Source organism: Podarcis melisellensis (genome assembly GCF_964234715.1).
Source record: "Podarcis melisellensis genome assembly, chromosome: 10".
In the NCBI taxonomy this organism is placed as follows: Eukaryota; Metazoa; Chordata; class Lepidosauria; order Squamata; family Lacertidae; genus Podarcis; species Podarcis melisellensis.
Window position 1 is genome coordinate 60,393,081 of NC_138542.1, and position 13,161 is coordinate 60,406,241.

The following is a 13,161-nucleotide window of genomic DNA, read 5'->3' on the forward strand; positions in this document are numbered from 1 at the left end:
GAGAGAGAGCACATGAGCATGGATGTGGGAAAGAACATGCACATGTGTTTGTTGGAGAAAAACATTAAGGTTTGTGCAAGATGGGAAGCACCAATCCTTTTCATGTGTGTCTTCCGCACAATGATGCTGCCCAAACTTTTTCAATTACTTACCCTCTGCTGCAACAATCCAATCACGGGACCAGTTTGGCGGTGGGGGTGTTCTTTTCAAGCCCCCACCTGTGCTAGGATGACTGTCTGTATTGTCGTGTCAAACAGTGCGCAACGTTGCATCGTTGGGAGGAGGCTGAGTGTGGAGCCCAGCACGGCGCAGCTTCCTCTCTCATGCTCAGGAGGAGCCAAGCGTTCAAATCCGGACTCCGTCTCAAAGTCTGAGTGGTGGTCTTTGGTCACTCACCAACTTGCTGGCTCACATAGCCATTGGGTGAATAAAATGGGGGGGAGGGGGGATATATCACTCAAGCTGCCTGAAGCTCCTTGTTGGAAAGCCGAGATAGAAATGAAGCAAATTAAATAAAAATCCAGAGTTCCAATCTGCCAAACCTGCTCTGCAGAGAATTTAGCTAAATGATAAATCCTGGTTTTCATACTGGTGTTTCTCCTTGAAGAGCCAATTCAAGCAATTACCGTATTTTTCGCTATATACGATGCACTTTCCCCCTCCTAAAAAGTAAGGGGAAATGTGTGTGCGTCTTATGGAGTGAATGCAGGCTCCATGGCTTCAGTGAAAGCAATGCGAAGCCTCCGGAGCGCAGTGGGAGCTCCCAGAAGCTTTGCGTTGCTTTTGCTGAAGCCAGGAGAGCAAGAGGGGTCGGTGCGCACCGATCCCTCTTGCTCTCCTGGTTTCGCTTCGCTCGAGAGGCGCTGCACAGCTTTCTCTCTCTGCGCAGCGCCCCTTCAGCGAAGTGGGAGGAGAAATGGAAGGGGCTCCGTTTCTCCTGCCGCTTCACTGAAGGTGCGCTGCATAGAGAGGGAGAGAATATTTTTTTTCTTGTTCCCCCCTCTAAAACTAGGTGCGTCTTATGGTCGGGTGCATCCTATAGAGCGAAAAATATGGTAAATTGTCATGTAGATGAGTCCTCCTAGGGACCATATAATGTTGGAATGCAGGTGGATGATCGCATTTAAATGTTTCATCTCAAAAGATCCTTGAAGATGGAAAGCTAGTATGAGAGGGGGCCTACAGTAGAAATGTCCACAGCCATAGGTGGCACAACCAGTTTGGCCACGCTGGGCGCTGCACTGCAGGGGACACCACAACCGAGCATGAGAGGCAACGACAGGGGGAATTTAATCATCACACTGAAATTTGAGAGTCCGAAGTCCACCACTGCCTAACAAGCCAGGGAAATGCTTCAAAACTGCCCCCCCACACCCTCCCCTCTGAAATCCAGGTGCTCTAACTTGGGGCTATACCACAGCTGGTTTCTAAATGTCTGAATCCATTCTTTTGGGACAAAAGAATGCCAAGCATTTTACATACATCAAATAGTGTTTATTGCAGACTTTCAGCTGAGTCATGTGAAAAAGGCACCATGAAAATTAATAAAACTAGATGATTAATTTCTTCTAAATGACACAATGGGTTTCTTTTCGTAATGCCTTTATATACAGGTGACAGAATAGAACATTTTGCACTGGGGAAACTGAGGTGGAGGGAAGAAGTCGTCATAGTACCATAAACAACATTTACTGGAATATTTAACTCGGATTGGCCATGTTTCAAAAGATTTCAGTTGGAAATTAATACTTCGTTCTCTCTGGCAATCGCCTTTCACCCCACCCCCCAGAAAACCTGGGTTTCCCTTTCAACGGGTGAAGTTAACACGATGCCCTTCAGAAATAATACTGTGAATGACCACACAGAAAGTCCAACTGCCCCGCCCTGAACCTTTTAAAAAACTGAGACTTCTGTTCTCATTTCCTTTGTGCCTTTATTGGTTTTCTTGTGCTCATTCCCACCGGAACAGCCATAAAATTGGAATCCAGAATAAGTTACCTCTGCTATCGCTATCTCCGTTAAGAAACCATCTTGTGAATTTGTTGGAAGAGTGGCCATAGTCTGTATGGAAGATTCCAACCGTTGGCATCTCAGGTGCTGAGAAATGAGATGTGGAGAGAAAGAGCCCATGGCTATAGATGACAGTGACAGGACAAGCGAAATGGTGCACTTCTGATGCCATGAAGTCCCACTGATTCCAGCAGCGAAGAGCCAAAAGCTCACGTACGTTTAACTCCTTTGTTGACATCAATGGGTCTTAAAAGGAAATTCTCCCTGGCTAGATCATGTGCCTGTGGATTCACACTGGCTCACAGATTTCAACATGTTTTGTTGCAGAGATTGGGAGCTAGTGGCCTTCTGGACACGGCTGGCCTATCGCTGCCATCAGCTCTGACCATTGGACAGACTGGCCAGAGCTGATAGAAGCTGGAGTCGTACAACAACAGTCCCACAGATTTTCCTTGTCTGTTTTAATCAGGTGGCTCAGTGGCTGTCTTTGCCCTGCAGATAGCGGTGTGATTTTGCTTGCCTGCTTTGAAGAAGAAGAAGGGGGAAGATCAGAAAAGCATGAAATGATTGGCTTCATCTAGCCAGCCTTGGGAGCGCTGGTTCATTTCCCATTAAATGTGCTTTTTGAGTAAGGGAGAAGGGGAACACCAGTTGCCCCACTGGCCTCCCAGCTGCATGCTTTCTTCATGGTAGTCTTCATCAATCTGGTGCCATCCAGATGTTTTGGACGACAACTCCCATCAGCCCCAGTTGAGTTGTCATCCAAAACATCTGGAGAGCACCAGGCTGACGAAGGCTGTTTTATGGCATCAAGTTGTGTCTACATAAATAGTCGTCATCAACCAGACATTTCCTCTTCATGGCTTCCTAAAACAAAGCATGATGGAACAATGCCCAGAATAATGGGAGCTCTTCCTCCTTTTTTTGAGCAAGTACAAACAAAAATGGACAGAGAATGCATTTAGTGGCTGCTGCTCTCGTCGAAAGACTCTACTCCCGAGTCCGTGGCGGCAGCACTCAGTTTCTCTTGCCGTCTTCTCATAATCTCTTGCAATTCTGTACTTCCACTGGTAGCCTTTGAAATCAGAAAAGGGGGGGAGAGATTCAAAACAAGCCTATTTTTTGCACAAGAGCCAAGATTTGACTCAGTTATGAAATGCATTTATTAAATCCATTTATTTAACAGGGGTAGGAGTGGAGGAAGGTTTCTGATTCAGCAAAACATGTTGAGGAGACCCAAAGCCGAGAATAAGAATATAAGAGAAGCCTGTTAGGTTAGGTTACAGCAATAGGTATCTAGAAACATTTCTGCTTCTGAGCGTAGAACAACATAGCTAGTAGCCACTGATAGCCTTGTACTCCAAAGCATGAGACGCTCAATCACAGGGTCGTGGGTTTGAACCCCACATTGGGAAAAAGATTCCTGCATTGCAGGGTGTTGGGCTAGATGACCCTTGGTGACCAACAGTGCCTCCTGTGGGAGTGAGTTCCATAGTTTCCCAATGAGCTGTGTGAAGAAGCACTATCTTTTATCTGCGCTGAGTCTTCCAACCTTCAACTTCATTGGAGGTCCGTGAGTTCCAGTGTTATGAGAGAGGGAGCAGCCATTCAGTGCAGCTGCTACTGGATTGTGCTACTTCAGGTGGAAGGTCAGAGATTGCATGTTCAAACTTGCCTCCTGCTTCCTAAACCAACTCCCCACACATTGGAAAGTGGGTTTGCTATTCGAGAAAGGTGGACAGAGTCATTTTGTACAACACTGCCATTTTCTATGTGTAGCGCAGGCCTGGGGAACTGGACCCAGCCAAAGGGTTGGATTCCAAACAGGCCACTTTGACAGGTCGTATGATGCCAGGTGATTCAAAATTCTAGCCATGGGAGCACCCACAGGCTTTCCCCGACCTTAGCGCTGTGACTCCACAGCGTTAAGATCAGAGATAAGACCCTGCTTGCTATTTGATACAAAAAAGGCAGCAGCAGAGGCTTATCCCTGATGTTAGCACCACCTCTGCTGCCACCTATGACTCTCCTAGAGCAAGCAGAGGCTTTCCCCCGACCTTAGCGCTGTGACTCCACAGCGTTAAGATCAGAGATAAGACCCTGCTTGCTATTTGATACTAAAAAAGGCAGCAGCAGAGGCTTATTCCTGATGTTAGCACCACCTCTGCTGACACCTATGACTCTCCTAGAGCAAGCAGAGGCTTTCCCCCGACCTTAGCGCTGTGACTCCACAGCGTTAAGATCAGAGATAAGACCCTGCTTGCTATTTGATACAAAAAAGGCCGCAGCAGAGGCTTATCCATGATGTTAGCACCACCTCTGCTGCCACCTATGACTCTCCTAGAGCAAGCAGAGGTTTCCCCAGATCTGTGATCCCACAGCGCTGTGACTCCACAGCGCTAAGCTCAGAGATAAGCCTCCTTTGCTTGCTATTTGATACTAAAAAGGCTTATCCCTGATGTTAGCACTGCCTTTGCTGCTAACTATGACTATCCTAGAACAAGCAGAAGCTTATCTCTGATCTTAGTGCTGTGGTGTGTTTGCTTATTTTAAGAGGGTGGGGGAGCATTGCAGCATGCAGTTTGAAGTGCTATGATCCAGCAAGAGCTGCACTGTGAGATTCTGTTGACGGTACAGCTAAGTTCTCAGTTAAACTGTTGAGATGCTGAAGGCATTCTTCTGCCGCAGTGCCTTTTTGGGAGGAAGTGGTAAATCAATGGCCATCTAGTCCAAACTCCTGCTTTAGCCCTAACTCAGCATTTAAATGACACCCAGCTTAATGTTCATTCCACTTTTGTCATTACCCTGAGTGGAAGGGCTCAGAGCTCAACGCATGCAGTGTGTTGGTCATTCAATCCTTGGTGCATCCAGATAGCCATGCCTAACACCTAAGAGTACGGATGGGGAACTAGGATGGCAAAAGCTGATGGATTTGGTGGAGAAACCGACTCGGCACGTACCTCCAGTGCAGCTTTCTGAACAGTAATTTGGCTGTAGACTCGAGCTCCTTCGGGGCACACAGTCCTTAGCTCGTCTTTGTTGAGGGAGAACAGCTGAGCGCCAGTCAGAACCCCAAGGCTGTTGACAGTTCTGTAGGATAAGCAGCAACAGATTAGCACAGTGAAGCTATATATACATATTTTAATATAAAAACAAACAAGAAAATGCAAAAGGTGATACTCGGGTAAAGGAAAGAAATTGCTCACTCACAACACGCAACCAGAAATCGCTGAGGCCTCCCCCCCCCACCAAAGTAGGCTCCTAAAAGCCTAAACTCAAAACCAAACATATTTGTTTGCTCCCAAGATGAACTCAGAAGGGAAGAGAATCGAGCATCATCTTTTAATTTGATTCTGCTTTTCTGAAGTACGCCAGCAATTTGGAGGAGTTTATTCAGAAGGGAACCAAACCACAGGTCCACCTACTGTAGGATCAGTAATGGCAGTGGATTTCAAGCAGGGTTTTTTTTTCCAGGCAGGGGATGCCAACCTCATCCTAAGTATTGTGGGCCCAATTTTATGGAACTCCATTCCGGCTGAGATCAGACAGGCCCCTTTCCTTATTGAACTTCCAGAATCTGCCTATCTGTTACATTGATATACCTCCTTTATTTTCCAAGGATCTCAAGGTGGTGGTTCATGGTTCTCCTCCTCACCTTTTCGTTTCACCTTCCCAACAACCCTGTGAGGTAGGTTAGGCTAAGAGATCGTGACTAGCCTAAGGTGAGCTTCATGGCCAAGAGGGGATGCAAATTCTGTTCTCCCAGGTCCCGGTCCAGTTTTATCTCTTTCTCAGCATTCAGTTGGGACGCGGGGGGCGTTGTGGGTTAAACCACAGAGCCTAGAACTTGCCGATCAGAAGGTCGGCGGTTCGAATCCCTGCGACGGGGTGAGCTCCCGTTGCTCGGTCCCTGCTCCTGCCAACCTAGCAGTTTGAAAGCACATCAAAGTACAAGTAGATAAATAGGTACCACTCCGGCGGGAAGGTAAACGGCATTTCCGTGCACTGCTGTGGTTCGCCAGAGGTGGCTTCGTCATGCTGGCCACATGACCCGGAAGCTGTACGCCGGCTCCCTCGGCCAATAAAGCGAGATGAGTGCCACAACCCCAGAGTCGGCCACGACTGGACCTAATGGTCAGGGGTCCTTTACCTTACAGCATTCAGTTACTTGCACATGGCTTAGAGACTACTGCACTTAAGCCATACTGCCAACTCTTAAATAAACAAACCTGGGACCTTCTGCAAGCAAAGCAGATGATCTGCCACTGAGCTTAATCCAGCTCTTTCGGACAGGATGGTGTTGAGGCCAATGCAGCACCTCAGGTGGTCTACTTGCCTCTTAACTCTGATCAACTTATCAGAAAATGCTGCTCCTTGAAACTCACACTGGGTTGAAGCCTTTCGCCTGTAACCAGCTTTTCACGTCTTCGGGAGAGGAATCGTAGCTGATGTTGATGGCTGGGGCGTTGGATCGTGGCACATGGAACTTCTTTTGGGCAGCACTTCGGCCAATGGTGAGCCGGTGGATGAGCTCATCCTGGACTTCCTCCATCTGAGATTTCCGTCCTTCAAAAAAAAGAAGGAGAAGGAATTGACTGTTTAAAATATGTATTTGAAGAAGCGACTCAAAGGGAAACTGATTCCTGCCATCCGCTTTGATTGCTTTTACTGCAGTGCAATCATATGCAGGTTTACTCAGAAGTAAATGCTGTGGGGTTTACTCCTCAGTAAATGTGCGTAGAATTGAGGCCCTATACCATTTTCTTGTCAAATGGTATAACTATTATCAGATTTTTTCCTGTTTAATCCAGAATTTTAGGATTAAGGACAAATCATAATCAACTTTGCAGAATTCTGTTCCCCCCACATTTAACAGGATTTGTGGTGAATTCCACTGCACGCTTAGAGAGTGATCTAACCAAACTTAAGCACTTTTAAGCCCGATTGCGTTCAATGAGAGAGCTAAGGATGTTCTTCATTTCCCCCATTAAAATCAATGGGACTTAGGAGTTCTTTATGTTGATTGGTTCCTTAGTATTTAGGGCCATATATGTTTAATATATAGAGACGCAGGTGGCGCTGTGGTTTAAACCACAGAGCCTAGGACTTGCTGATCAGAAGGTTGGTGGTTCGAATCCCTGTGACGAGGTGAGCTCCCATTGCTCGGTCCCTACTCCTGCCAACCTAGCAGTTCGAAAGCAGTCAAAGTCAAAGTGCAAGTAGGTAAATAGGTATCGCTCCGGTGGGAAGGTAAACGGCGCTTCCTTGTGCTGCTCTGGTTTGCCAGAAGCGGCTTAGTCATGCTGGCCACATGACCCGGAAGCTGTACGCCAGCTCCCTCGGCCAATAAAGCGAGATGAGCGCCCCAACCCCAGAGTCAGTCACGACTGGACCTAATAGTCAGGGGTCCCTTTACATTTATGTTTAATAAACAAGAATGTACTAGGATGGTTCTATATATCACACCAACAGCACTGGCTGTTCGAGATTAGCAGGGCAGTTCTGTAGGCACCAAAAAACAGTCCACCACTAGGGTTTTTGGCTACTGCAGCATTCTCCTCCTTAGCTCCTGTCTCCCACACTGGCTATTTCAAGAGCAAAGGGGAATCACTGCTTTGAATTCTGCCAGCCAAGAAGACTTGGCTGTGCTTCTTCCTTCCCATCCTGTAAAATTAGCACGTGCCACACATAGCAAAGCAAGCACAATGAAAAGCTGGCACAGCCCTCCAGGGATCGGAGCGCCAGCCTTACAATAGCTGACTGTTCACTGGTCAAGGCTGCGGCTACTTCTGCACCAAAATTTAACCCAAGCGATTCTGCGAGTAGAATAAATCGTGAAAATTAAGCATTAGTCAAGTCTGCTTTCCACAGCTGTGTTTTCCAAAGCACCTGGAATTGTTGGGATGGGGGAACAGCAAAAGTCTGTGCATGGAGACTGAAGGCAGATGGGCTGAAGAGGAGGATAGAAGAAGCCCATTTCCTGCCTAGAGGATACCTGTACAGTCTGCCTCCCTAAGAGGTAGAAACTTGGCTTTCAGAAACCCCCAAGAACCTTTGGTTCTCAACACCACTTCCGATGTCAAATTTTATGGATGACAAGTTCTGTTGAGTGGAGTATTCAGAACATATTTCCCCCAAGTGACAGGCTGGTTTTGAACACTAGCCATACTCAGAGCAGAACCAAGGAAATAAATGAATTTCAGCAAGTTAAGCCCATTGACCTAAATGGTACTACCGTATTTTTAGCTCTATAGGCTGCACCCGACCATAGGACGCACCTTGTTTTAGAGGGGGAGAACAAGAAAAAAAATTCTCCCCCTCTTTGCGCAGCGCCCCTTCAGCGAAGCAGCAGGAGAAACGGAGCCCCTTCCATTTCTTCTCCTACTTCGCTGAAGGGGCGCTGCACAACTCTCCCTCTCCCACATTGCCTTCACCTTCAGTGAAGGCAACCCAAAGCCTCCGGAGTGCAGCAGGAGTTCCCGCTGTGCTCCGGAGGCTTCGGGTTCCTTTTGGCTGAAAGGAGCAGCCTTCCTGCTGCTCCCAGAGCTTGTCGGGGCTGGTGGGGGAAGCCCGGGTTCTCCCCTCCCAGCCCCAGGGACCACACATTCGCTCCATAAGATGCACAGACATTTCCCCTTAGGTTTTAAAAGGAAAAAAGTGTGTCTTATGGAGCAAAAAATACGGTATTTGGAGTATGACTTAATTGGATATAAGCAGCTTAATTGCATCATTCGACACACATGATTTTTCTGGCACACAGAATGAGAGAGAGAGAGAGACTCACGATCTATAGGGGGTGGCTTCTGCCTCTGTCCGTCTCGCCCGCCTTCGCTTGAGGTGCTGCTTTGGCGGCTGATGGCTCCGGGCACCTTTGGCACAGGAACTGGGATGGGCGCTGGCATGCTTGGTGGGAGAGGGACAGGAAGTGGTGTCTGGGGCGGTGAAGGGACGACAGGAGCAGGGTCAGGTTGCTTCGGAACAAAGTCTGTCCTTTGCTTCTACAAATGCACACACACAAAAAAGAGGATACATTTTTCATAGCTGTGGGGGAAATCCAAGTTGTTGGGGTTTGTTTTGTTTTGCAGAATATATGCAAAACAACTAAACCTCTGCAAGAGTGAGCAATTGTTTGCTTATTTTCCACGTGTTAAACCTGAGCAACACGAGAGGCATTGCAGGTAAAGCACATCCATGAATTGCAGGAAGAGGAAAATAGAGAGTGAAACCTAAGTCAGTAGATGATCACCATCTCTTGGTCTTCTTTTAAAAAAATAGTTTTTAATGCATCTGTCTGCCTGTCTGTCTGTCTGTCTGTCTACCTATCACCATAGTGTGGGTGTGCGTCAGCTCAAGGTTTACTGTTGCAGGTTTACTCTTCCTTCTAACTGCAGTGCCTGCATGCTTGGGGACAATGTGAATTGGTCCACAGTGTTCTTACTTCTGGAGAGAGCAGGCGAGAATGCACTCCCAAAAGGCTAGTTCACACTGCGAACACCTTTACAGTCCCAGCCTGCTAAGTAGGCTACAGAGGTCTGACTGCGTAATGTTTTCAAAAGGCTCTATAGTTTTTCGAGAGCTCTTAACAGCAGAGGAAACCACAGTGGAGATGGCAACGCTGGGGCATATTTTTTTTTGTCCTCCTGGGAAGCTACACGGGATCTGAAAAAACGGAGAGTGGGAAGTATTGTGCAGAAGGGAGAGTCTTGCTAAATAGCCACCAAATATAGCAAGGCTCAAGCACTGTGCAAAAATAAGAGATTTAAGGACCATATTGGATTCTTTAATCTGTCTCCTTAATCATGCAGAATTGTGTCATGTCAATGCGCAGGAATATAGGTACACACCTATGGCCTTTCCACAAACACAGCAGGCGTCACCTACATAGGTCTTACAGATGCATAAAATCAGAGTTGGAAGAGACACTAAGTCCAACCTGAATATGCACCTGTCCCATAGGGTGTTATCAGCACCATGATAACCAGCACCAACTGAGCTTTCCTTAGATATCAAAATTAACACACACACACACACACACAGAGAGAGAGAGAGAGAGAGAGAGAGAGAGAGAGAGAGAGAGAGGTGTATGTGTGTGTTTCTTTTAGTGCCCACAAATGTTTGATGGCTAATCTAAAGTGAAAAGCCCATGCAAAATATATTCCTCATGAAGTATTTGTGAACAACAATAATAATAATATACCATTCTGAAGCAGAGCATGTTTTCTCCAGACAATCTATGAGCTGTAAACCCAAGATCAAACCTTAGTTACAGCTTGTGGTGCATCTGGAGAGAGACAAACCATGACACGCAAAGCCAGCTAAACCGTGGCTTAGCTCATGGCAGAAGAACTGGGGGTAGAACGTAGTTGCAGTGATTTCCTTTCCAGAACCGTGAGCTTTCTTGCTAAGCTACAGTTTTGCTTAGCATTCCATCTGCGCCAGCTCAGTAATAAGGAAGACAGACCAAGTTTTCTGACCCTGCATAGGGCAGCTTCAGATGTTAAGCCTCGCTTGAGACTCCCTAAATTGGAAATTTGTTAGAGGAAACAGTAGTGAGGTGGGAGAGAAGGCTTTTGAGGAGCGCGGCAGATCTTACGGACAGTTCCCAAAAAGCTTTTAACAAGACACACTGCTTCATCCATTTTATATGAGAACAATTTGAATTACCTCAGAGAGTTCTCCCAGTAATTGCTACAAGAAAAATGAAGTAAACCAAAGCAAATTAGACAAGTTGGAACAATGTTGAAACGTCAACCACAGAATTAGCAGCCTTCCAGCATTTTAAGTAGCATTCATTGACTCTTGATGGCAGCAATTACTTGCCAATTTTTGAATTCCTATTAGAATTCCCACCATCACCAGCTAGGACGACAATGTGCAGTCACAAAGCAAAGCAAACCATGGCTTGTGTTATATTAGCTCAGGATTGCATTACGGGTGTCTTATAGTATACTAAAATATAATACAGTGGTTTAGACTGCATTACCTATCTGCCTCCTGGGATAATAACAACTCCTGGGATAATAGACTGTATCATGTGGTAATGCAATGCTTTCTCCAAGTCATGCGCTTTTAAAATGGGCAATATGTTCTCAGAGATACTGATATGTACTGGGCCCCCACAAAGTCAATGGGCAAAGTTGAAGCCCTTTGTTGCGGTCACCCACAATCTCCAGCACAAGATGGCACCTACGCTGATGTGAGCCATGAGGACCAGAAACTTGTTAAAAATAGAAATATTAGGTTTTAAATAAAAATCCCTCAAGTTGCCTGTGGGGATGTGTAACTCAGGAATTGAATGGATACAACTACCGGGGGTCAATGTTAGCCAGGGAGCTCTGTGGACCATGATGTGAAGGCAGGGGACAGGAAGAGACATATAGCGGTGACTCCCCACTTATGTGGGGGTTACGGTCCAGGTCCCCACGCACATAAGAGAAATGTGTGCAAGTGGGGAACACCCTGGAGAGTTCTTGTGGCTCACGAGGAGACCCAGCCCAGAGTGGACATCCTCTTGGGGCTCTGCGCAGGGGCTCCACGCAAGCCAGAGGCACCGTGGGGCTTTGTTGAGGCTGCTCAGCCTCCCCACTTAACAGCTGGTGCACAGGGTAGCGCAGCAGCAGCTGCTTTCAGCTGAGCAGGCTCAACAAAGCCCCACTGTGCCTCTGGCTCACAAGGAGACACCCACACACCCCAAGCCCAAAAAGGACATCTTCTTTGGGCTCTGGGGAGGGCGTCCTCACGAGCCACCCACCACTTCCAGGTTCTCAACACTGTACATGTGCTTGGTCACACAGAAGAACATCTCATGCATGTGGGGAGTTTCCTGTATTGTGATTCCCTGGAACTGGTATATGTGGATACAAAGCATTAGACAATGGTGTCATAATGGCTAACAGCCATTAAGAGCCTTCTCCTCCATGAACATCCAAAACATCTGGAAGGCACCTTTCCCGCCCCCACCTGGCCACAGTGATCCATGCAACAGTCACCTCCAGGCTTGATTATTGTAACTCGCTCTACATGGGGCTGCCCTTGAAGCTGACCCAGAGGGTGCAGAATGTTGTGGCGAGGCTCCTTACAGGGTCCTTGCCGTGGGATCACATTCATCCAGCGCTTTACCAACTGCACTGGCTCCCAGTGGAGTACAGGGTCAGGTTTAAGGTGCTGGTTTTGACCTTTAAAGCCCTATGTGGCCTAGGATCCACGTACCTACGGGACCACCTCTCCTGGTATGCCCCGTGGAGGACCTTAAGGTCCACAAATGACAACATTTTGGAGGTCACAAGGTGGTTAGATTGGTCTCAACTAGGGCCAGGGCCTTTTCAATACTGGCCCCGACTTGGTGGAATGCTCTATCACAAGAGACTAGGGCCCTGCGGGACTTGACATCTTTCCACAGGGCCTGCATGACGGAGCTGTTGCGCCTGGCCTTCGGTTTGGACTCAGTCTGACCCTTATGTTTCCCTCCCCTTATGGTTTTGATCTACGGGCTACTTTTAAAATGAGGCTGCATTTTAAATTGCATTTTAACCTGCATTTTTCCCTATTATGTTTTTAATGTAATTTTACTGGTGTTAGCCACCCTGAGCCCGGCTCTGGCTGGGGAGGGCGGGGTATAAATAAAATTGTTAAAAAAATAACTCCCAGCTGAAGTCCCATTCACCATCTCCCACCATGCTCTATTTGTAAAAGGAGGTGGCTAACTCCACACTCCCAGCTCTGCCCAGTAAGAATGAGAGCAGACTCAAAGCCTAGATTTTCTCTGCACAGGCTTTATACCCCTGTACATAATTGTATGGACCAAATCAAATTAACAAAGAAAAGAAATGCAGTATGCTTGAGCAGGCCTTGCACATGCAACAGTTCTCTTTTTCCCAAAAAGTGCAGTCACCATTTGGATAAATTTGGAAACAAGAAACTCAACGCAATAGCTGTTTAATTAAACTTTCTTTTAAAAAAGAACACTCCCGCCTCCTTTTCGTCCCCAACCGATCAGTTCTGCTAGAATGGTGCTGCATGGATTACTGGCAAAGACTTAATGACAATTCTGGCAATTGTCGAATGAGCACCTGCCCATGTGCATTCCTTCATTTGCAACACATTTCCCAGGCAGCTGAGAAAGGGGATGTGTGAGAGCAGTTGGCAGTGGGC

The 13,161-nt window shown here is 47.1% G+C and overlaps 1 protein-coding gene across 1 annotated transcript in view; it reads right to left on the bottom strand.

Moving 5' to 3' along the window:
* Window positions 1–1,472: 1,472 nt before the first annotated feature.
* EPS8 (EGFR pathway substrate 8, signaling adaptor) overlaps window positions 1,473–13,161 on the bottom strand; it is a 143,245-nt gene continuing 131,556 nt past the window's right edge. The window contains 4 exon segments of the mRNA XM_081926942.1: window positions 1,473–3,085; window positions 4,971–5,100; window positions 6,396–6,576; window positions 8,795–9,008. Coding sequence (XP_081783068.1) covers window positions 2,972–3,085; window positions 4,971–5,100; window positions 6,396–6,576; window positions 8,795–9,008 — 639 coding nt within the window. The 3' untranslated portion in view covers window positions 1,473–2,971.